This window comes from Piliocolobus tephrosceles, chromosome 17 (genome assembly GCF_002776525.5).
Source record: "Piliocolobus tephrosceles isolate RC106 chromosome 17, ASM277652v3, whole genome shotgun sequence".
NCBI lineage: Eukaryota > Metazoa > Chordata > Mammalia > Primates > Cercopithecidae > Piliocolobus > Piliocolobus tephrosceles.
The window spans coordinates 58,479,977-58,503,344 of NC_045450.1; the positions used below are offsets into that span (position 1 = coordinate 58,479,977).

A 23,368-nucleotide genomic window follows, 5' to 3' on the forward strand; every position below is an offset into this window, starting at 1 on the left:
GAGCCCAGGAGGCCCCAGGGCAGGTAGGGTTCAGGGATGCCATTTCCCTGGCAGTATCAGCCAGGGAATCTTATCAGCCAGTTCAGAGCACCAGCCTTGGCTACGTCTCCCTGGACACCAGGAATCTTTATATTAAAATCTCCTCAGCCTGGACCTGAGGCAGCAGCTGGCTGGGCTCCTACACTCAGGATCTGCTGCTCCCAACTCGTTTCCGGGGACCTGCTGTCGGAGTCAACCCCATGGACTTTCTCCCCCAGGTCTGAGTTTGGGTCCAGGCTGCAGAACTATGGCTGCAGTTTCGAGGTCCTGCTTCCCTCTCGTACCCTTAGAGACAAACCATTGCCCTAGTAGAGTAGAACTAAGTGCAGATCATAGGCCAACAGCATCCCAGCCAGGTGTGGTCAGTGCCATCCGCCCACAGAGGTGGTTCCGGGGGGGAGTGGAGTAGAAGGAGCTGGCTACAGATATGCCGCCCCAGAGCCACAGGAAGTTTCTGAAGAAACTTGCTCCAGTCCACACCAGAAGGCCCTGGTAATCTCTGCAGCCCAGGAGGTCCAAACTGTCTTCCCGGAAAAGTGTATCTAAGGCTCTGTGCCGTCTGGGCCCTAGAGCTTGTTAGGGGACAAGGGGGTGGGTGGGCAGCAGTGAGTACTTGGTGCTGGGGTCAGGCTGACCGAGGGGGACTTTGGCAAGGCCTCTTATGTGTGCCGCGCTTGGCATTCTCTGCTAGAAAGGGCTCTGGGCTGAAATCACAAGTGTCCCATGCTGAGGAGTTGAATGTACACGATGTGCCTAATGTACTGTCATTTGTGGCCAGGATTAGGAAGGAAATGGTGATTCCGGCTTGGAGGAAATCCCTGTGGCAGGAGAGGGCAGGAACCCAGCAGGGACCCAAGGGCTTGGGCACTTCTCAGCGCTTCTTGGAGTTGATTGTCATAGAGACAACAGGATTTACTTTAGTGACCAGTCCCTTTGTTTTCATTTGCACTGAGGATTCAGCATGCAAGAAGGTCCCTGCGGCTGTGCCAAGGCTTCATGGCCTGAAGACGATGTTCTCCAGGCAGGGGCCAGACCAGCCGCACTCCTGCCCCTACTCCCCGCACCCTGCTGTCTCCTCACCCCGGCCTTGCCCTCCTCACGCTGCCCTTTTCTCCAACGCCAAGACACTATCTCAGCAGAGTCCCCATCGGTCCTCCCTGCAATCTCAGCTTCAGAGCCTCCAGCACAGGGTTACACGCCTGTCCCCAGCCCCCGCCGCCTGACCTGCATCCAGCCGTATTCTAGGGTGTGTCTGTGGGATAGAAGGCACAGCCTCTTTTCTGAGACACAAACGCACACCTCATTGTGAGTCATACGCCTGCTGAGTCCCCTCACAGGGACTCCTTGCAGATTGTGAAATGCTTCCGCCAGAGCCAGACACCCCCCAAGAACCCTGATAACACAGTTCAAAACCCACCTGACTCTTAAGCCCCTTGGCCTGCTGTTCCGTGTGCATGCCCAGCCCCACAGCCAAAGTAACCCAGGCCACCTTGTACCTTCCTGGAGGTTAATTTTCTGTCCTACAAGCATTCATCTCCCCGATTGCCTGTAGGGGCCCAGCCCTAGGCCTTGCGGTCTAAGCCGAAAAGGAACCAGGATTCAGGGAGGGCCGAGGGGCCAAGTACCACTTTAGGAAGGAGATCGGTGGGAACTAACAGCGGGTGAGGCAGGAGACAGCGGAGGGCTGTCCTGGGAAAGAGCAGGGCCCTTGAGTACCTGTGAATGGACACGGGACAGGCTGATCAGACTGAAAAGACACATGGAAAATAAGGCCAAGGCGGGTGCGGTGGCTCACGCCTGTCATCCCAGCACTTTGGGAGGCCGAAGCGGTGGATCACCTGAGGTCAGGAGTTCAAGACCAGCCTGGCCAACATGGTGAAACCCTGTCTCTACTAAAAATAAAAAAAATTAGCCAGGCGTGGTGACAGGCGCCTATGATCCCAGCTACTTAGAAGGCTGAGGCAGGAGAATCACTAGAACCCGGGAGGCAGAGGTTGCAGTGAGCCAAGATTGCGCCACTGCACTGGACGACAGAGCGAGACTCCACCTAAAAAAAGGAAAAAGGCCAAGCCAGGCTGATGGGCCAAGGTAGATGATGACTTCCATCCTGAGGAGAAGGCAGAGCTCCTCCCATGGCAGCAAGGGCCATCTGACTGCATCGTAGGCAGCGCAGAAAGCAGGAGTCAGCTCAATTCCCTAGAGCAAGCCCCAAACCTAGGGTGAGGGACCTGCTAATCCTGGGGGGCTGAGGCCCCAGCTGCCTTTGTGGTTTTCTGTGGTAGCACCCACCCAGATGAGACCTTCTCGGAGGTCTGTAGATGAGCCCAGCACGGGTGTCTCGGACCTCCCAGAGCCCAGTGGCGGCTCCTCTTGCACAGGGGGACAGATGGCTAAGAAGACTGAAGGCCTCTTCCTGTGCCCCTCCTCCCTCCATCCCCTTTCCAGCAGCTCCCAGCAAAACGCAGAAAAACAAGTCCTGCATCCTCCTCCTCCTCCCACCCCCACTCCCTGCAAGAAACTTGTACCAGACACATCGACTGCGTTAAACACGATGAATTTTTAAGGCATGAGTTGGCAGGGTTACCATGGCTGCCTTTGCCCTGAGGGGCACACTGCCGAGGATTGATTGAAATAAATAAAACAGATTTACAGTTTTCATACTTGGAAGGAGAGAGTTGGAAGGGAAGAGAGCAGAGGGGGAGGGGCAGGATGCAGTGAGATTCTGGAGCGTTCTGGACTCCGACATGGGAGGCCACTCCCTCCTCTCCCTATCCTAAGGTTATACTGACCCAAAAGCTGCTTTCTCTTTAAATTCCTAAAGGATCCCAGCTGTGGGGCGGGAACAAGGCAGGGAGGAGGCCCGTTTCCGGTAGGAGCAGCCCAGGCCTTCTCTGTGGTTTCTAGCCTTGATATTAGGTTGCACCTCAGATTTATTGGCCGTGAGACTCCAGGTGTCTCCTTGGAAAGCACTGGGGTCCGTTGGCCTTGGACCACTGAAGGGGATGGATGTGGGCACCATCCAGCATCCAATGTAGAAAAGAAACAAGGGCTGTCCAGGCGCAGTGGCTCACGCCTGTAATCCCAGCACTTTGGGAGGCCGAGGCAGGTGGATCACTTGAGGTCAGGAGTTCACGACCAGCCTGGCCAACATGTCTCTACTAAAAATACAAAAATTGCCCTGATATCGTGGCACATGCCTGTAATCCCAGCCACCAAGGCAAGAGAATCGCTTGAACCCAGGAGGTGGAGGTTGCAGTGAGCTGAGGTCGCGCCACTGCACTCCAGCCTGGGTGACAAAGCGAGACTCCGTCTCATAAAAGAAAAGAAACAAAGGCTATCCTGTCTGTGCATGGTCAGCCACAGGCAGCTGGGGATGGAAATGAAGGAAGGAGGCCTGGCCACAGGGAGAAGAGAGGGGCCTCTGAGCCAGGATGCCCTGCCCTCAGCAGGCACCTGAAGCCTGTTGCCCTCCTGCCGGTTTGCCCAGCCCTAAGGCCGCTTGCAGAGAGACCGGTGGAGTCCACCCAGCCCACACTCTCAGAATCAGCATCCAACCCAGCCTCTAAGGGACCTTGAGGCAGGACTACCTGCCCAGTCACCCGTGTGAGAACCCCATCGCCGTCCAGAGCTGCCAACAGCCTGCCAGGGAGCACGGCAATCACTGACCCCATGCCCCATGGCACCCCCTGACCAAAGAGCTGGGCTTGCAGGCAGGGTCCCCACTGGGCCAGTGGGGCTAGAGAATCGAACCCGCTGGGGTGGGAGATGGGCGCCACCGGGGGTCCTGGTGCCAGACTAGAGAAGCAGAGGCATGAAGAACCCGGTGGGGTAGTTGCGGGGGATGGATGGGCAGTAGAAGGAGACCTTCCTGTATGTGTATCCAGTGAGGCCACTTGTGTGACCTAGTCTAACAGGAGGCACCGAGCAAAATCACCCACACTCTTGCCTCATGGGGCCACCAACAAGGCTCCATTGGGAAGGACGTCCCATGGATGGCGTGCGAGAGTGGACAAGGTGGAGCAGAGGAGAGAACTGAGGACTGGGGGTACACCCACCCACCTGGAACTTGCCAGCTGAGGCTTCTTCTGAGTCCTCTGTTCATCATGGGGAGGGCAGCGTTGCAGGGCCAGTGAGGGCTGGAGTAGGGACAGCAGCTGGGGGCATGCCCGGTGGGAGCAGGTACCCCCGGCCTCCACCCTCATCTCTCAGCCTTGCCGTCTCTTTCTAGGGTTTGAGTCCAGGGTCTCTGCCCGCCGGGCCAGCTGTTTCCCATGCTGTTGGAGGCTTATTGTTTGGGACAGTGAAGAATGTCAGAGGCCCCTGGGAGGGGGTGGTTGCTTCGGTCTCCATTTCCCCGTGAACTTCTCTTGAGCTCCTCTGGTGCCCTGTCCACATCCCTGCCCTTGAGCCCCAGGTTGGCCCCCCTGGGCAGAGGGGCAGGCTGCGTCCACCAGGGGCCCTGGAGGCCAGTGCTGGCAGGCTAGCTGGCAGAAGGGCATTCCTGGGCCCTCGGCCTCTCCTCCTCCCAGGCTGAACACTCACCCTAAACACCCCCACCACGGGTCAGAAGCATCATCTGCCGCTACCTTGGTCACCCTCTTAAAGAAGCCAGGCCCGAAGAAGGAGGGGTGGGGAGGGCAGAGCCTGCACCCAGTGAGTGCATGGTTCCCGTCCCCAGCACATGGCTCAGCATCCTAACAGTCACTGGGCAGGTGGGGGGCGGGGGGCGGCGGCAGCGTGCCCCTACTTGGTGACCAGAGCCAGAGGAGGGTCCCCACAGGGAGCCAGCACAAATATCCTGAGCAAACAGCTGAGGGACCTGGGAAGGATCAGCTGACAGTGAGGATGGGCAGGTGTTTCTGGCCTTGGTCACTTTGCTGGTCCTGTTTTCAGAGGGTGCAAGGACGTGAGGTCGTGGAAGTTTCATGTCTTCCCTGAAGCCACATGGCAGAGTCCAGCTTCCCCAGGGTGGAGCACAGCAGGGAGCCAGAATGTCACCTCCCCACAAGGAGACCCCAGCTCTGTCCTCTGCCCTCCTGGGCCTCACCTGCAGCGCGGGGCCCTGCTCCAACAGGTGCCTGACGAAGGAGCCATTCCCCAGTCCCTCCCAAGCAGGCTTCGGCTGTCCCTAGCCTCTAATGTGCCAGGCTCTGCCCTCCCCAGGCTCCCACGATGAGTCTGTCCTAAAAGGACCTGCTCCCCCTCTCCCACTGCGAGCTGGCCCTCCTCGCGCCCAGCTCCGGGCCCGCAGGAACTAACCAGGTGGGGAAAGGCCACTGGCCACAGCCAGCTGCACCCTCGGACAGCAGTGTTTCCACAGGAACTCTTTTGCTGCTCTGCACACAGCCCCGGGCAGGAGGGGTGTTGGGGGGTAAAGCCCCCAGGAAGTCTTGTCCTCCAAACCAAGGCCTGACTTTGCCCAAATCAGTGACCTGTCTTATCGCTGGAGGACATACAGCGTGTGGGCCCTGCCCCCCGCCCAGGACAGGACAAAGAAGACAGCGCCAGGCTCTAGGCTCCCGTCTGCCCCGTCCATGCCTTTCTCCCACCATCCCTTCTGCTACCATGAGGCAGGGCTCCTGCCAGCCTGGACCACGTGACCGTAGGGTGTGAGCCACCCAGTCTAGAGCCACCCAGACACCTGTGGCACCTGCAAAGCCAGTTGACACCTTACTCCTCCTGCCCACTCTGGCCCAGGTTTCACCTGAAGCAGGGGCTATGCGTGGATGCCAGGTGGGGGTTTGAGAGAGCATCTCCCATGGAGGCCTGTGGCTGTCCAGGGCTGGCGCCTGATGTGTGCTGATGCTTGCCAGTGTTAGTGATGGGAGGGACAGTGACACAAAGGCTCACACCAGCCTGGCAGGTGTGGTGCAGTCACCTCCAGGCAGACGCTGCTCCAGAGCAGTGGAGAAGGCTGCAAGGGGATGCAGAGCCACATCTCTCCTTCCCTGGTCCCAGCATGAGCCTTAGCCTTGGCCTTGGAGGCTGCCCCCGAGGGAATATTCATGGGCAAGGCTGTGTGGTCTCAGTTCTTAAGGAAAAGTGACCGCCCCCTCTACTGGGCTCTGGGAAGTTCAGAGCAGGCCGAGGGCAGGTTGCTCCTCTGACAGCTCCTGGTATGTGGCAGAGAAACCAAAGAGAAGCTGGTCCCACCCCCAGTACAAAACCAGACCTGGAAGGGGTAGCAGCTGTCCAGGCAGCAGCTGGCAGCCCAAGACAGGGAGGCAAAGCCCAGTCCACAGGGCCTCTGGGCTGTGTGTAAAGGGCACAACCAGTGACACAGCCCCTGCTGGGCCAAAAGCTCCATTGTCACTGAGAGAAGAGCCTTCCCTAAATGGCGTGTGTCCTTGCCTTCTGGCCACATCCCCCCTGCCTGTGCCTGAGTCACCGGGATACACCAGAGGCCCCCTTACTGACTCAACACACTCCCCCGTGGACCCCTGCCCTCCTCCAGCCCCACAGTGGGCCTCCAGGGTGGTACAAGAGGTCCCCTATGCCCTCCCGGACCCTGTTCAGGTTCCCTCCCACCCCAGGTCTCTGCCTTGTTCCCAAGCACATTCCAGGCCATTGTCTCATGACGAATAGCGTTTTCATGCGGGTGTTGGAAAATATGGGCACATGTTTAATGCTTGCAAGCTGTGCTCCACTGTTGACGCTGTGCTTAGGAGCCAGGCAGGCAACTCAAGCTGGGCTGGGGCTCAGCAAAGAAGTGATGACGCAGCAGCCCTGCGAGGCAGCCATCTGCCAGGCCTCCGCCGGGCAGGGACAGCCCCTGGTGCCCACTCACAGCGGGCATGGGGAAGCAGAGTGGTGAGGAAGAACTCAGGTTCTGGAAGGCGATTCTTCTAGGTCTGAATCCTCTGTTCCTCCTCCTCTGGTCAGCTGTGGGTCCTCTCTGAACCTCAGATTCCTCTTCTTTGCAATGGGGGTGGCAACCCTGCCCAGGTTATGTGAGGACTCAGCATGACACTGCGAGTGGAGCTAGCTCAGAGCCCAGTGCCAGGTGCGTGGTAACTCCGAGGCCACCTGTCTGTACAGATCCTGGTGTGGACTGGGGACTGCAGTGGGAAATGGGCCCTCTTTCCTCCCTCCCCAGCTTCCTGACTCAAGGACCCACTTCTCACACCCAACACCCTGAGCCTGGCCTCTAGTAAGGACCCCGTGAGCTGGCCAGCACTTCCGCTATTATTACTGTCTTCTTGAGGCTTTGCAACCCAGTGAGCTGGGATCCTTCTCCCCAAACCTAGGGTGACCTGGGGTCGAGGCAGGATGCGGCCCCCACCTCCTCCCCAGCGGCAGGTTGGGAGTCGCCCCCAGTGGAGGCCCCTCTGCTGCCAGCCCCAAAACAGCCTCTCCAGGCTCCTCCTCCTGGGGCAAGGGTGGCTGAGCGAGCGGCTGGAGCATGGCAGGGCCTCAGCACTGCTCTCTGTGGTGCCTACGCCCGGCCTCTCCCCTCCCTTTCCCTCTTGTGGTGCTTTAATTAGCGATACTCAGAGGGGGACATCTCGTGAGGAGGCTTGTGCTCCGGAGTCTCCTGGGATGAGCTGGCTTCCCGGGCCTCTTTGGCCAGCAAGAGAGTACAAGATCTAGGCCGGGCGCGGTGGCTCACGCCTGTAATCCCAGCACTTTGGGAGGCCGAGACGGGCGGATCACGAGGTCAGGAGATCAAGACCATCCTGGCTAACACGGTGAAACCCCGCCTCTACTAAAAATACAAAAGAATTAGCCGGGCTTGGTGGCAGGCGCCTGTAGTCCCAGCTACTCGGGAGGCTGAGGCAGGAGAATGGCTTGAACCTGGGAGGTGGAGCTTGCAGTGAGCCGAGATTGCGCCACTGCACTCCAGCCTGGGCGGCAGAGCAAGACTCCATCTCAAAACACACAAAAAAAGAGAGAGAGTACAAGATCTGGGCAGGGAAGGGCAGGGCAGGGCAAGGCAGCCAGGCCAGGGCTTGGCCTGAGGGGTGACAAGGGCAAAAATGTAACATCAGGCCGCCGTTTTCCACACACCGGTGTTTGCACAGCACAGAGGCCTGCCTGGGCATGGACAGAGAGAATGTGCTGGCCTGGGGGAGGGGGTGGGGGGTCATTGCACCTCCCGTTCTGTCCAGGAGACCCTTGCTTCTTGGGGATGAGTGCCCTGATTGAACCAGAACTTTCTCTTAGAAGGGTCTGGTAGGAGGGCCATGCGTTTCAGACTGAGGCTTCACCAGGACCTGAGGTTGTAGCCGAGGCCTCGATGTCTGGGAGGACCCTGCTACATGCCGTTCCTGGCTGAGCTATCAGGCCAGGGCAGAGCAGGTGGAGCCTCTAGGGCCACGTGGGCTTGGCGAGGTCAGGAACCGAAAAGCCCAAGAGGCTAGAACACCATCAGTGGAGGAGGAACAGAAGAGGGAGGCTGGAGAGGAACCAGTGGGAGGTGTGAGACCCTGTAGGCCGGGGTGAGGGGCCGGGTTTGTTTCAGATCCAGGAGGAAGCCACTAGCAAATCCCAGCAGGGAGGGGCATGCTCTGGTGGGCATGCTTTAGGATTGTCCAGTTGGTGTGTGGAGGGTGGACTGTGGGGGCAGGAGAAGCAGCAGGAGGCAGATCCTGAGACATGGGGAGACGGACCAGGCCGGTGATACTGACAGCCCCCTAGGCATGGGGGCAGGTGTGGGGCAGGGTGGCCGTGTAGGATGTGCTCCCAGGGTAAGGCCCCCATACCTGCCAGTGGACCCAACAGAGGGACTGGGGGTCAGGATAACTCGTGGTTTGGGCCTGAGCAGCTGGGTGGGCAATGCCACCATTTACTGAGATGAGGAGGGGGTGGCAAGTCCATGGGGACACCAAGGGTTGGTTGTAGCCCAGCGAGGTTTGAGGTTTGAAATGCCTGCTAGGTGGCCAGGCAGGGCCTTCCACCAGGCAAGCAGCTGTTCCATCTAGAGCCCAGCGGGGGCTCAGGGTGGAGGGCACGTGTGGGAGTCACCGATGGGGACCACAGACCACCGGGAGGCGCAGCTTCTCCTCACCACCAGCCCCTCGTCCATCCCTCCCTCCACACCCTCCTCAGCCTGCCCTCACGTGGGCGCCACCCTGCCCTCCGCTGCCACAGGTCCCGTCTGCCGGCCTGGATCCCTGGAGAACGCTGCCTGGCAGCGGCTCAGCTGTTGGCCTCTGTCATGGAGACGGCACCAGCTGCTGGCGATGGGCACTTGTGACCATTTGTCAGAACGCCCCCCTTCCTCCTGTGCCTGCCCTTCTGGAACATTTCTGTCCCACAGCCGTGGAGACAGGGCTCATGGAGGGGTTGGGGGACCGGGAGGGGCCGGGAAGCACTGTCTGGGCTCTACAGCGGGGCCGCCACCTCCTGGCCTTTGGCTTGAGGCTGCCTGGCTGGGCTTTCCCTCTGCGGCCAGCAGCTCCCCAGAGGAGCTGTGGCCCCTGTGGTACCGTGTCCCACACACTGGCCTTACATGGCTTGTTCCTCGTCTGCGTTCCTCGTCCTCAGGCTGCCCTCTGAGAACTTCCCCCTATTTCACAGATAGGTATTGCCCCTAATTAAAGTGGAGAAATTGTGCAGAGACATTGAGATCACACTGCTGGTAGTTGGGGACACCTGGCTGAGGCCTTCACCTCCCACCTAACCCCGGGGGAGCCCCCGGCACGGCAGGGTCCTGGTGGCACGTGCAGGGGGATGAAGCGGCCCTCACTCGTGCGGCCGCCACCCCCTCCCTGCGCCGCTTGTTTCTGTTTCTCGTGGTTTCTTGCCCAGGCCTGCAGGCTCCAGCCAGGGTAGGCTGGAACGGCCTGCCTATGTTTGCACTTTGTGGTCTGGCCTCTTTGTTACCAAATGCTCTGGGGTTCCTTTGGGGCTGGGGGTGGGGAGGAATCTTCTCCAGTCTGGCCCCAGAGCCGTGGCTGGCGTTCAGGGGCATTCGGGAAGCTGGGCCCAGGTCATGCAGAGCGGAGGCTGAGTCCAGTGACCTGGGAGGAGATGGAGGTGTTTCAGGCCTCCCACCAAGAAATGTGGCTCACCTCACTGAGCACCTGAGACCTCGGGGCCTCCAACGCCATGTGGGACCCGTGGTGATACTTCCCTGGAGACGGGATGCGGCGTCAGGCTCCGGAGCTCAGCCCTAGATGGGAGGTGGTGTGGGCAGGGGTGCCATGCTGCCGCCAGCCCAGCAGCCAGGAAGCACAGTGCTGCACACCGCCCTCTCACCGGCCGCCCCACTCCTGCCCCATCTTGCCTGCATCATGCTGTTCTGGGAAGCTCCCAAATCCCTGGGACTCCAGCTGGGAAGCATTGCCCAGGCGCCCTTCCCCTGCAGGCCAGGCCTCCGAGGGCACGTGGAAAAGCAGCGCAGATTCCTCCAAGCCTGTCCTCACCACCCACTTCTCACTGCTAGTGTCATCTGGCCCAGGGACCCTGGGGAATCTGCTTTCATCCTCTGGGTTCGGTTTTTTCCTTTTTATAATGGGGAGGCTCCTCTCACAAAGTCCAATCCTTAGCACTGAATGACTCTTACTAGACAAGAGATGGGAAAGGGGTCATGGCCCAGGGACCAGCGAGCTAGGCTCTGGCCCTAAGTGACTCCGCGACCTTAGTCAAGCCACCTCACCAGAGTTTCACCAGCCGCACAGTGAAGAGAAAACTCAGGGTCGCAACGCTGCTCCCACATGGATCTGTGCTCCAGGCCAGGGGGTATGGCCCGAACAGCACAAATCCCTGACCTCGGGGGCTTCCAGGAGGAGGAGTGGGGCAGTAAACAGGTGACCGATGTGTGGAGAATTGGCCGGATGAAGATGAGCTCTAGCAAGAGAAGAAAGCCCAGCAGGGGACAGCCGTGTCTTGGCCTGGGGTGGCAGGCATTGCCCAAGCATGTGGGAGTTCAGGAAGGTGACGGGGTCCCAGGGACTATTTTGGAGGCCCAGCTGTTTCTTTTGTGCCCAGGGATTAGTATAGCGTGGGGCACCCTGGCGTGGCTAGGCCCAGGTAGGCAGTGCCGGGAAGCCTGGAGGCAGGTGCGGCATTCCCCCCACCCTTCCCCGCCCCCTGCAACCACAGGCCTCAGAGTCATGGCTCTACACCGGCCTTGGGAAAGGGCAGATTTCCCCAGAAACGCTGCAAAACCGCGAGGAGGCCTCCCAGGCTGAGACGCAGCTCGTCCTGCGCCCTGACCCCACTCTGCCTGCTCTCCAGGCAGCTGTGCCTCCTGTTGAACGCGGAGAACATCTTCCACTCGATGGCAGACATCCTGCTGCGGGAGGAGGACCTCAAGTTCGCCTCGACCATGGTCCACGCCCTCAACACCATCCTGCTGACCTCCACGGAGCTCTTCCAGCTAAGGAACCAGCTGAAGGACCTGAAGACCCTGGTAGGCTGCGTCCGTGACTCCATCCTCAGGTGTGCTCCTGCATGCCGGGGGCACACCGTGTGTCAGCCCGCCCCTCGGCTGGCCCCAGGAGGCTGTCAGGGAGAAGATGGGGTTGAAATCGAGACCTCCCCTGGTCCATTGGGAAATAGGGATCCTGGGTGAGTGGCTGCACACAGCACTAACCACAGGTGTGTCATGTCACCCTCACTGAGGTCTCTGCCCGCAGAAGGGTCCATGTGTCCATCCTGACCCCCCAACAGCCCTGCCTTTTCCATTGGTTGACACCCCAGTCCCACTCCAGGCACTGCCCCCTTGAAAACAGAGGCTCTGCTGGCTGTGGGCCTACCCCGCTGGTCAGTACTGCCTTCTCAGGGCCAGGCCCCTGGGTTATAACCTTGCTGGCGAATCAGGGGTTAACTGCTCTTCTCACCCTCCTTGGCCTGGCCCCTCTCTCCCACAGCTGAGCACATCTGGCTCCTAAGGCACCTGTCATAAGCCAGGGTGTCAAGTTTGCTGCCCATCCGTCCCAGGCTCTGGATGAGGACGCGCCAACGACTGGTCCGAGAGAGCAGAAAGGACACTCAGTCTCACTCCCCTATGAAAAGGAGAGATGCGGGTCCCAGGCCTCTCATGTCCTGGCTGAGGGTGGTGGCTGCAGAGGCCGTGCAGGGACAGGCGCTGTCCTGGAGGCAGGGACACCAGGAGTTTCATATCCCAGGCCCCCTGCCGGCTCAGACCCTGCTTGCACCCTCCCCAGGAGCCTCGGGGATATCCAGGCCCACGTCCGGGGGCATCTGGGGCCAAGTGGCTCTGCACGATCCAGGCCACAGCCCTGCCTCCCTCCTGTGGTTCCTTCCAGACATTCGCAGAGGCCTTAAGAATTTTCCTCAGGGGCAGGGGCTCCCCCAAGTGTGGGCTGGGTTCCTGGGTGGTTTCCAGGTGTTGGAGGTGGCCTGCAGAGGTGGGGAGGGATGGCATTGAAGTGTGCTTCCTCCCTTCCCTGCCCACTCCCCCGTCGCCCTCCCAGCCCCTTGGGGCTCCGGGACCACAGAGTGCTGGAAGGGGGCAGGGAGTAGGGGACAATTACTGTGATTTTGCCGAGGGCAGACGTGCCAGCACAAAGGACAGCCACTCCCAGCCAGGCCCTCGCAGCCACCACACAGCTCTGGGACTGGGAGGTAATGACAGGGTCTGTGGAGGAGCTGTCAGCGTTTCCTTTGTGACGGCTCGTTCCCAGCCGGACCGCCTAACAGCCGGAGTGCTAAGCTGGCTCCGGCTGCCCCCGACCGAAGACCCCTGGGTCTTAGACCTGTGGCCCTTCCCTCAGGTCCCCACATGGACCGGGAGGGGGCAAGGAGCGGGGGTCTCCTCAAGGCTCACACCTCTTCCCCTACAGGAGAGCCAGAACCTGTTCTGCTGCCTGTACCGCTCCTGGTGCCACAACCCAGTCACCACGGTGTCCCTCTGCTTCCTCACCCAGAACTACCGGCATGCCTATGACCTCATCCAGAAGTTGTATCCTTCCTCTCGCTGTGGTTGGGGTTGGGCCACTGAGGGGCAGGAAGGGGCCGGCTGCCCCCTTTCCACCCAACAGGCAGGCCCAAGTGCCATGCTCCTGTCCCCACCCCTCCACTCAGCCTCAGGGCTTGTGACATCAGGGCCACCAGGACACCGGGAGGGGAGGGATGTATTTGGGAGAGCGAGGTTGGCAGCCAAGAGGGGCTCCTGGAGGGGAGCTGGCCCGGGAGAAACCCTGTGGGTCAGGATTGGGACTGAGGAGGTCCAGCCCGGCGGGTGCCAGCAGGTGATGCTGGGCTATCTTGCGGGGGTAAGAGAGAACCCCAGCTCCTGCCCCTGGGAGAAGGTGGCTGCCCTCTGCTCATTGCAGTTCCTCCTGGGCCTGGTGTGGGGGTAGGGGAGAAGGCCCGGAGCTGGAAATACAGGTAGGTGGACGGCTGGGTGAGCCTGCAGGCTTCAGCCCAGGCGTGGGCCTTCGGGGGCCACAGAGCTAGAGTCCGACAGGCTTGAGGATGACACGCTGGGGAGAAGCAGACTGGGCGGAGGCCTCGGAAGCAGGAGGCACCAATGCTCACCTCAGCACCGCGCTCCTCAAAAGGCATCCAGGGTTAGATGTTTTGTTTTGTTTTTTGAGACAGAGTCTCGCTTTGTCACCCAAGTTGGAGTGCAGTGGAGTGATCTTGGCCCACTGCAACCTCCGCCTCCCAGGTTTAAGTGATTCTTCTGCCTCAGCCTCCCAAGTAGCTGGGATTACAGGCGTTCACCACCATGCCCGGCTAATTTTTGTATTTTTAGTAGAGATAGGGTCTCACCAAATTGGCCAGGCTGGTCTCAAACTCCTGACCTCAAGTGATCTGCCCACCTCGGCCTCCCAAAGTGCTGGGATTACAGGTGTGAGCTACCATGCCTGGCCAGATTTTTTTTAAAACACCAAGAAGCAAACTAGCCCCATCCGTGGGTACCTGCCATGTAAGCCAGGATCGGAGTGCTGTTTAGAAGGCAACATCACCAGCCAGGAGTTGGGAGTCAGGAAGAAGGGGCCAGGAGGTACCTCAGTGGAGGGCTAGGTGTGGCCCTGCCTGGCTCCCCACAGTGTGCCTGCTTACCTTCTACAAGCTGGATTTGCTCCTCTCAGCCACTTCTGTGACCCAGAGACTGGCGGGCCACTGCCCAGCGCCACAAGCAGCCCTGGTGAAGCCCTGCTGGCGGGAAAGGAGAGAACCCTTCCTGCGTATCCCTTCCCCAGTGGGCTGCAGCGCTGTGATAAGAGCCTCTCCCAGCCCAGGAGGGTGCAGAGGAGACAGCTGCTGGAGCAGAACCTGGAACTCCCGAACAGGGGGGTTCCATTTAGGACAGAAAGGCAAGGAGAGGAGAAGAGACTGGTGTCCTTTGTGTGCCAAATCCTGCTTCACCAGAACCAGGCTCTGTGCACGGGAAGCAGGTGGGGAGGGCGCGTGGTGCTCTGAGCTGTGGCTGTGCTGGCCCAGCAGTCAGACTTTCCTTGACTGCACACTCAGTGGGGACCTGGAGGTCACCGTGGACTTCCTTGCAGAGGTGGACAAGCTGGTGCAGCTGATCGAGTGTCCCATCTTCACGTGTAAGAACCACCTCCCACCACACCTCACACCATGAGCCCAAGGCTGGCCTGGAGTGGGGTGGGTGGAGCCAAGCTCCAGTTGGTCTCTTTTGGCTGGGGAGGGAGGAGAAGCAGTCACCCCAGGGAAGCTTCTGGATTGTTGAGTCCCAGCACTTTGGGAGGCTGAGGCTAGAGCATCTCTTAAGGGCAGGAGTTTGAGACCAGCCTGGGCACCATAGTGAGATCTCATCTCTACAAAATTTTTAAAAAATTAGCCAGGCATGGTAGTGCATGCCTATAGTCACCGCTACTCAGAAGGCTGAGGTGGGAGGATCATTTGAGCCAAGGACGTGGAGACTGCAGTGATCTGTGACTGCACCACTGCACTCCAGCCTGGGCGACAGAGCGAGACCCTGTCTCAGAAAAATAAAAAAATAAAGACTGGGATGATAGGCCTGCAAGGCCAGCCAGAGCAGGGCTGGGGCGTGTGGCATCAGAACCTGGGTGCTGCCTGTATCCCTCAAGGTGAGTCTCATGGCCATGAGCCAGCACTGACAGCAGAACCCCCTTGAAGGCTGATACCAGGCCCCTGGGCTACCCAGCCACCCCTCTGAGCCTGCTGCCTCTGCCCTGGCTCTCTGAAGTCATGGGTCCCCCGGGTCCCTCTGCAGGTGCTCCTGTTGGTCCAAGAGCCATGCGTGCACCTCCCTGAAAGAAGAGTTGGCATTTGCTGGGAGCCAGTGGGCAGGAGCTGCCTGCTTAGTAACACTCAGGCTGAATGTGCAAAAGTGGCAGCTGGCTGGGGCGAGCACAGCTCTCGGCGCCTCGACATACACACTTTGAATGACGCTCGTGTATTTATAATGTACAGAGAAGCCAGGCGGCCACCCTGCTGGTGCCCACCTTCCCTGCCAAGCTGACCGCCCGGGCCTCTCGTACTCTCTGGCAGCGTCTCTGACCCGCCCAGCCTAAGCCTATCAGCCTGAGCCCTGGAGCCCAAATTGAATGCAAGGGCTGAAGAACACCCGTTCCCATCCCCTCCTGAGCCCCCTTCAAAGGGCAGCCTCGTCAGGCAGCAGGGTGCCATGGGAACTGATGCCCTGGAGACAGAAGGGCAGGAGGGAGACCCTGCTCTCCGCAGAGTGCACTAAAGCCTGTCCCAAGTGTGCCCAGCCTGACATTTCACTTCCTCGAGGGCCTCCCAGGGACACAGGCGCCTACGCGGCCACCTGAGGTCAGGTCCTAAAAAGACCCTGCTCCCGCTGTTGGTCTGTCCTGACTCAACTCTCCAGTTGTACATTCTTGGCATTCCAGAAGCATCCCTGGGATGACTGCCCTCCCTCCCTGACCCTGGAGGAACTCCAAGCACCTTCTCCTCAAGCCCAGGGCTTTGCTGGGGCAGGGTAACAGCAGAGATACACCCTGGTCTCGCCCAACACCGTCCCAGCCCTGAGTCGCCTGGATCCTAGAGGTGGCTGGTTTGGCCACAGGCAGTGCCCGCTTCCCCAAGGCCCAAAGGGAAGAAAGGACTGGAAACAGGCTCGTGCTTCTGCTGGGCAGCCACGCCTGGGACAGTGGTGGTGGGGGTCTCCTCTGGAGGGCGCCAGGAGGCCTCCATTCCTCTGCTCCCTGCTCACCGACACCCTGGCCCTAAGGCTTGAGTAGCTCAGGCTCCCTGCGTCAGCGGGACCCCCTGTGTGGCGGCTGCCAGAGTGACGTAGCCCCTTTCCCAAAGCACATGGCACATCCTCCACAAACAATGTCTGGCCTGGTCCTAGGGACACAAGAAAGTAGAAGCCAGTGATTCTCCTGGAGAGGCTCACAGGAGAGAAGTGAACCCATTTCCAATCCCGCCTCCCCTATGCGCCTTGGGGAAGCTGGGACTGCCTTGTGGTACAGCCAGCCATTAGCGGGCTCTGTGCTGCAGCTTGGGCTGGAATGAGTGCTGGACAGCCCCCTGGGTGTGTCTCTTTCCACCTGGCAGGGTGGTGGCAGGGCTGGCATGTGAGCCAGAGCCCCAGAAGCACCTTCCAGACACCCTGGGCCTTTGGTGTGTGTCGCTACACACAAAAGTGTTTTTCCATCCTGCCCTCTCTTAAAACTGCCCTAATCCACCGTCTTTCTCTCCAGCACACCCTATTTATAGCTCTCCCGTGCTGGCACGTGCGGAGCCGACTGGAGAATCTGTTACACTACGGGCCCCGAGCCCTCATATCACCAGGGAGGCAGCTGAGCAGGGGGCGGGGAACAGACCAGGCCCCACAGCGCATCTCGGGGTTGTCGGGCTGAGATGACTGTTGGAAAGATCAGACAGGCAGGTGGGCAGGTAGAAAGGAAGATGAGATCATGGAAACTGCTAGGACACTCCTGGGGGAGGCGGGAGCAGTGCGACGGGCTGTGAAGGAGCCCCTGACTCGCTGGAAGCCACGGCCACCTGGCTGGGCCCACACAGCTGGGTCCTTGGGCTGTGGGTGTCATGGCACCAGGTCCCTGTGGTCCTGGCCAGTTGGAGGCAGGAAGTATGGGCTGGGCATGTCCCAGAGCAGTGCCAGATCCCTGAACCCTGCCCTCTGCCCACCCCAGATCTGCGCCTGCAGCTGCTGGACGTGAAGAACAACCCCTACCTGATCAAGGCCCTCTACGGCCTGCTCATGCTCCTGCCGCAGAGCAGCGCCTTCCAGCTGCTCTCACACCGGCTCCAGTGTGTGCCCAACCCCGAGCTGCTGCAGACCGAGTGAGTGCTGGCTGGGGACTGCTGCCCCCGTCCCGCCCCCGAGCAGGGCCAGGTCCAGAGGAGCCTGGTGAGGAAGGGCCGTACCGGGGGCTGCGGAGGCCTCCCTCACTTCAGCATCCCACCCCTTTTTTCACTGTGGCCACCATCCCCGCCCCCGCAGCCACTTGCCCCTTGGCCTTTTGTGTTCCACATCAGAGCACTGAGCGAGGGATTCTGGGAGCGTTCGCACGGTGGCCGGGAGTAGCAACACTTCCAGGCAATCAGGGTCCAGCTCAGTGAGGCTATGCAAAAATCTAAAACCTCTGAGGGCATCTGGAGTTACCCAGACAAAGGACCCTGAAGAGAAACTCCAGGCAGCGGAAGGAGTTCCTGCCCCAGCTTAGAGGTGGGGGCCCCAGTGGCCATCGAGCGAGGGAGGAGCCTGTCCTGGGCACCTCCCAGGCCTCACATAGCCCCTCTCCCCACCCTGTCTGTGGCAGAGGCTCAACCCTGGGTCACTGGGAGACCCCATCATTGCTAGGACTTTCTCGGCCACCTCCTGGGTGGGGTGGCAGGCAGGAGTGCACTCAAGGCTCCCCTGCTCAGGTCTTGCCCATGGAAGGAACAGGTCCTAGGCACCCCTCCACCGAGAAGATGCCCAACTTGGCAGCGTCTGGTCAGAGGGCTGCGGGCTCCCACCCTGAACCCATGGCTGGCCCCTACCCCAGAGTCTGTAGGGCCGTGTCTATATTTGGTAACCCTTGGAGGCTTTGCCTCATCCACAGGCATTTGGCATCCGAGATGGAAAATTTCACTTGTCAGGTCGCCATGGAAACCAGCAGAGCCACTGAGAAGATTTACGCTGAATGGAGTGCGCCCAGCTTGCATCAGATGCCCTGTGTGTCTAGAATTCCCTCCCAAGCTGTTAGAGCCACTCAGCAGGCCTGGCGCCTTGCTCCAGCAAAGGGTCTCGGGTGCTTGCCCTTGCGATGGACACAGGCAGCCTTGAGACAGGCCTGCCCGGAGCCTCTGTGCGCTCCACACTGCTGGCTTTGGCTCCCACTGTCCCTCCCACCCAGACTGGCCCTCCGGTGACTGAGTGTGGTGCACCTGATAGGCTGTCTGCCCCAGACCAGCTGGAGAGGCTGAACCCCCAGAGAGTACGGCCCCCACCAAGACAGGCTCCTGCCTTCCCTGCCCCGTTTCCCCAGAAGGCAGTGCCCTGCAGTGGCAGGACTAGGCCTTGAGCTGGCTGCCACCCCAGCTGCTCGGGGTGCCACCAGGTGGTCCCCAGGAGACAGTACCTGACGCAGCGTCCCCAGGGGAGCGGGGTCAGCCACGGAGGGGGGCGCGCATGTGGGTTCCTGGGGCTGGAGTCCTGTCAGCTCCCAAGAGACTCCAAGAGTGGCCCAGAATCCACACCGGGCCTCGCTGGCCCAGCCTTTGCCTTGTCCCTTCCAACGCCCCATAGTGTTAGGGTCACCCTGGCAGGCACCCGGGAGGGGAAGGTGCAGCCAGAAGCAGGGAGAAGGCAGGAACGGCTGCTTCCCTGTGACCTCCAGTCTCCCTGTGGGAACCAGCCTGCCTTCCTGGGAGGCCTCCTGGCCAGGGAGCCAGCCCCGCCTCTCCCAGGGCTCTGCATGCTGATCTCGTCTTGGGAGGGGAGTGGAGGCTCAGAGCAATCATACTCCTCAAACCAGGGTAGAACAAGTTTGCAGAGGGAAGCTGGGAAAATTAGGCTTTCCTCAGAATCTCCCACGGTCAGGGAAGTCCTGAGCCAAGGGGTTGAGGCGTCTGGGTAGAAGATTCTGAGGGTCAGTGCATGGTTTGCAGGCCTAGAGTAGGATCTGGTGTGAGCTCTGCCATGGATTTGCTGTGTGACCTCCAGCAAGCCCAGTGCCCTCTCTGGGCTCTTGGTTACTTGGTCAGTAAATGCACATTTGGACTAAATGGGTGTGTGAGGCACCCCCTAGCCTTCAGTGTCCTGGGTCCCCAGCCTTTCTTTGTAAGGACCTAGGAAGAGATACCGTACATAGGGGCACAGGAGCAGTGGGCGCGCCAAGGGCCTTCTGAACAGCTGGGGAAGGGGTCAGATTGCAGGGTGGGGCCCGGAAGACAGCTCTCACCCTGGGAAGGGAGCTGCGGCCAGTCCCAGCCCTGGGAGGGGCAGACAGCTGGCAGACAGGGTCGAGTTGCAGGGCAGGCCTCAGAGCCGGGAACAGCTGGGGGAGTTTGTACACTCCTCGCCCTTCCCTGGTTCTGTGTGCTCCAGGCGCCATCAGGGCCCTGGGGACCACAGCTCCCCCACCCGCTGGCTTCTGGGCCACTCCCCAGGGACTGTCTCCTCAGTGAGGCAGGAGGGAACCTCTAAGAAAAAGCTGGTGACAGGTGCATGGGTGGGAGGGCAGGAGTGAGAGCCAGCCCTGAGTCCTAGACTCGCCGCACTGTGCTGCAGGCTGGCTGGCCTCAGCCTCGGTGTCCGAGGATGGTTATGAACCTACAGAGGACGTGCAGGGCCTGAGAATGGCCATCCGCGTTAGGTGGGGCAGGGAGAACAGGCCTGGCCTGTGTGCTCAGCAGCCCAGGCAGTGTCTCCCACTCTTGGGGACACAGCCCACCCTGCTCCCAAGACCTCAGGCCAGGAGGGGTCTGCCCATCACAGGGAGCAGGACTTCTTGCCACCCTAAGGGCCCAGGGAGCAGATGTGGCCACCCTTCCCACCCCCACCACCCCCGCCACACCGATGCCCATCTCCCCAAGTTTGCCATCCAGTGCTGAAAGCATCTCTCTAGAGCCCCTAAGCTTCCCTAACCCAAGGCCTTGGCTTGCCAGGAGTGTCATGGGGAGCAACGCGCAGACCCATGGGTGCCCAGCATCAGAAGACACACTTTAGGGTCACACCTGCCTAAGTGGGTTAGAGGAGCATCTGGCTACACCCTGGACTTAGGGTTGCAAAAGCTCCGGGGTGTCCCTTGGCCTCCTCAGAAGTCCAGGCTGCTCTCTTGGAGCAGTGGCACCTGGGCGCCAGAGTTACTGTGCCTGGGAGGTCCCTTCCCAGGAGCAACCACAGCCTAGAACACTGCCCACAGCCTGGCCCTCTAGAATGGGCCCCACCCGGCTACTTTTGATCTTTGTTGAACTAACGTCTGCTGAGCCCCGCTAGGGAGGCAGGAGCGCCAGGCCCAGAAAAGCAGCAGCCACAGCCGTAGACACGTCCAAGATGTTTTCTGGTGGTGCATCTTCAGCAGGGAGGCGGGAAGGGAACAGGTGTGGGCAGGCAGAGCTGAGCAGGGGTGCAGGAGGCCGCCTCCAGGCCCCAGATGGCATCTCAACTGTGGGAAGAGTCCCCCTGCCCCGGTCCTGCCCAGCAGGCTGGTGGGCCATCAGAGGCAACTGTCAGGCTCTGGCTGTCAGGCGGGACTGAACTCATGGCCAAGAGTTCATTTTGGGGGAGCTCCGTTGTGTGTCCCCCAAAATGGCCTCCTTTATTTCCACCCTCAAGCTGCTGGGCCCTGGCTGGCCTCACGTTGAAGGGGCAGAACTGTAGCCACAGTGGCACCTGCCAGGTACCTAAGCTGAGGCTGGACACCAGGCAAAGCTCTTACACATCGTGTCAAAGCATCTTGGCAGCCACCCCAGGGCGCTCCTTAGGTAGCCCTCGCTTTGCAGACGAGGAAACAGTCACATGCCCAAGTCACACCTCTAGGAAGCGGTGGAGTTATGGTTGGGTCCAGGTCTGTCTAGTTCCTGTGCTCTGCCACTGCCTGCACGCCACCCCCACCCCCCCACCCCACCAATTGGCATCTTTTCATGAACTTGAAGGGCCCCAAGATTCTCTGCTTAGCTGAGCAGCCCACAATCTTCCTGAGACCCCGTTCCAGGGTCGCCAGGCCTCAGGGCCTGGAAACAGATGCTGCCTAGCCCACACCCATCTCCTCCAAACCAGTGAGGCCAAAGGGAGGGAGCAGAACGTTTCATGAGACACTGCCGGAGGGTGAGTAGGAATAGGACAGGAGCCCAAGGGGATCTCATCTCCAGGGGCAAGCTAAGCACTGGGCTTGACAAGGACAGCAAGGCTACCGAATTGCACGATTATAGGGAGCATCATGCACACTAGCTGTGCAGTGCACAACCTGTGTTGCTGTACAGAGCAACTGGAGAGGGGGGCAGCAACAGGAATGTCAGAGCTGAAGGCATGTCCAATGGTGAGACCGGCTTTCCTTCTCCCAGGGACAGTGAGTGACTGCAGGCCTCAGGGCCCCAACACTCAAAAACAAATATCCTGCCAAGTGGAGGGCCCAGCGGAGGCTCTTCAGCAGTTCCCGTTCTCCCCAGTCCTAGCCCTGCCTCAGAGAAAGGGCCAAGCTGCCACCTCCCCCTTCTCCCCCAACCCTGTTCCAGGCCCCAGCTGGCTTCCTGGCTGGCTGCTAGCCCTGGCTTTCACCCCAAAGGGAGCCACTCGTAAACAGGAAATGCTTCCCAATGCGATGCCTGCTCTGGGCGCCATCGCCAGCCCACAGGCCGAGGGCAATAGCCAAGCAGCAGTGTTGGCTGTTCCCACCAACTGCGGAAGACGGGGATGTTCAGGGGCTTCCCAGCTCTGGGGCTGGCTGTGAGGGAAGAGTTGCCAGGCCTGAGACGCCCAGAGGCTGAGACCACAGCCTGTGGCTCTGCCCCTGACCCCACTGCCCTCCAGCAGTAACCCCTCCATGAGCCGATCCCCTGACACTGAGCATTTCTGCTCCCTCTTCCCAGAGACAGTCTAAAGGCAGCCCCCAAGTCCCAGAAAGCCGACTCCCCTAGCATCGACTACGCAGAGCTGCTGCAGCACTTTGAGAAGGTCCAGAACAAGCACCTGGAAGTGCGGCACCAGCGGAGCGGGCGTGCAGACCACCTGGACCGGAGGGTCGTCCTCTGACAGGCCTGGCAGAGAGGAGGGCCCACCGAGTGGTCCCTTGAAGCACTCAGGGTTGTCACGCCCTCCCGAGGAGCTCAAGGACCTGCCTCTCAGGACCAGGGCTGGGCCTGACTGCCAGCCCAGGGCACTGTTGGGGCCGGAGGCTGCTCTGTCTGCCCAAGCTCCTCTCAGAGTCCAGCCCTCAGGCCTCCAGCGCTGTCAGCTGCACCCTAGCATTCACACAGAGCTGGCTGCCCACCCTGTGGGGGGCTACAGCCTCAGATACCACTCATCCTCTGGAATCAACCTCTTTCTTATACCCTCTTGGAAAAAGAGCTTGCCTCTCCTCCAGCACACCAGAGCTCTGGCCTTGTGTGTATATGTATACATACGTGAACACATACCTGTGTGTGTGTGTGTACTTGTATGCACGTAGGCACCAGCACAAAGATCTGAATGATGCACCCCACCCCCACCCCAATAAAGAAGAGAAAATCCTCAACCCGAGCCGGCCTGCTCCTTCCCAGCTGACATCTGCAGTTGCCCGGGGGCCTCACCCTCTGTCCTGGAGATAGGGTCTCATCATGGCCCCAAGGAGTACTGGCTGACCCAGGGCCTGGTCCCTGCACTCACCTGAATGGAGTCATGGGCCTAGAGCCTAGGTCCCCACCTCTGGAACCTGCACCCTCCTAGAACGCACCACGCACCGCCTGCCCTGGAATCCTGAACCCTGCCTTCCCCAAGCCCCTCATCTGCCTTTCTCTTCCTGACTCCGTGGGGCAATGGGAGTTCCCCACTGGGGAGATGAGAGCTGAGCCCCAGGAGTTCCTGGATGAAAGGGCAGTGCACACTGCAGAACACTTTGCAGATCACTGCGCAAGGGGAGGAAAAGCCCAGAGCAGTCCAGGGAGGGGCAGGTGTCCCAAGCACTGCTTCAGCTGAAAGCACTCCTCCTCACCCGCAGGGGTACCACCTGGGGCTTGGTCTCCAAATGAGCTTGTAATTGGCTCCCTGCCGCCCATGGAGTAGGGGAAAAGGAGCTTATGCCTGTTCTTCCCCCAGAGTGCGCCCCCCAACCATCATGCTGCGCCCCAGGATGGGTTTCCCTGCCTGGAGTGTGCAGGACAGGCTCCACTTGACACTGCTACCCCATGCACGTGTGTGCATCACATCCACTGTGGACTCAGGCAACAGAGACCAGGAACAGCCCAGCTCTGTTCTGCTGGTCTGACATGAGCCCCCACCCGCGAGGACGGAGGTTGTCCAGGG

General features: G+C 60.2%; 1 protein-coding gene across 2 annotated transcripts in view; it reads left to right on the forward strand.

The window, feature by feature from the left end:
* VAC14 (VAC14 component of PIKFYVE complex) overlaps positions 1–22,601 on the forward strand; it is a 116,112-nt gene extending 93,511 nt beyond the window's left edge. Inside the window, exons 15-19 of one of the 2 annotated variants that reach the window (XM_023210375.1) lie at positions 11,221–11,395; positions 12,792–12,910; positions 14,431–14,510; positions 17,073–17,223; positions 18,025–21,951. In XM_023210375.1, coding sequence (XP_023066143.1) covers positions 11,221–11,395; positions 12,792–12,910; positions 14,431–14,510; positions 17,073–17,223; positions 18,025–18,211 — 712 coding nt within the window. In that variant the 3' untranslated portion in view covers positions 18,212–21,951. The other variant, XM_023210376.3, reaches the window with a different exon arrangement.
* The last annotated feature ends 767 nt before the right edge of the window (positions 22,602–23,368 follow it).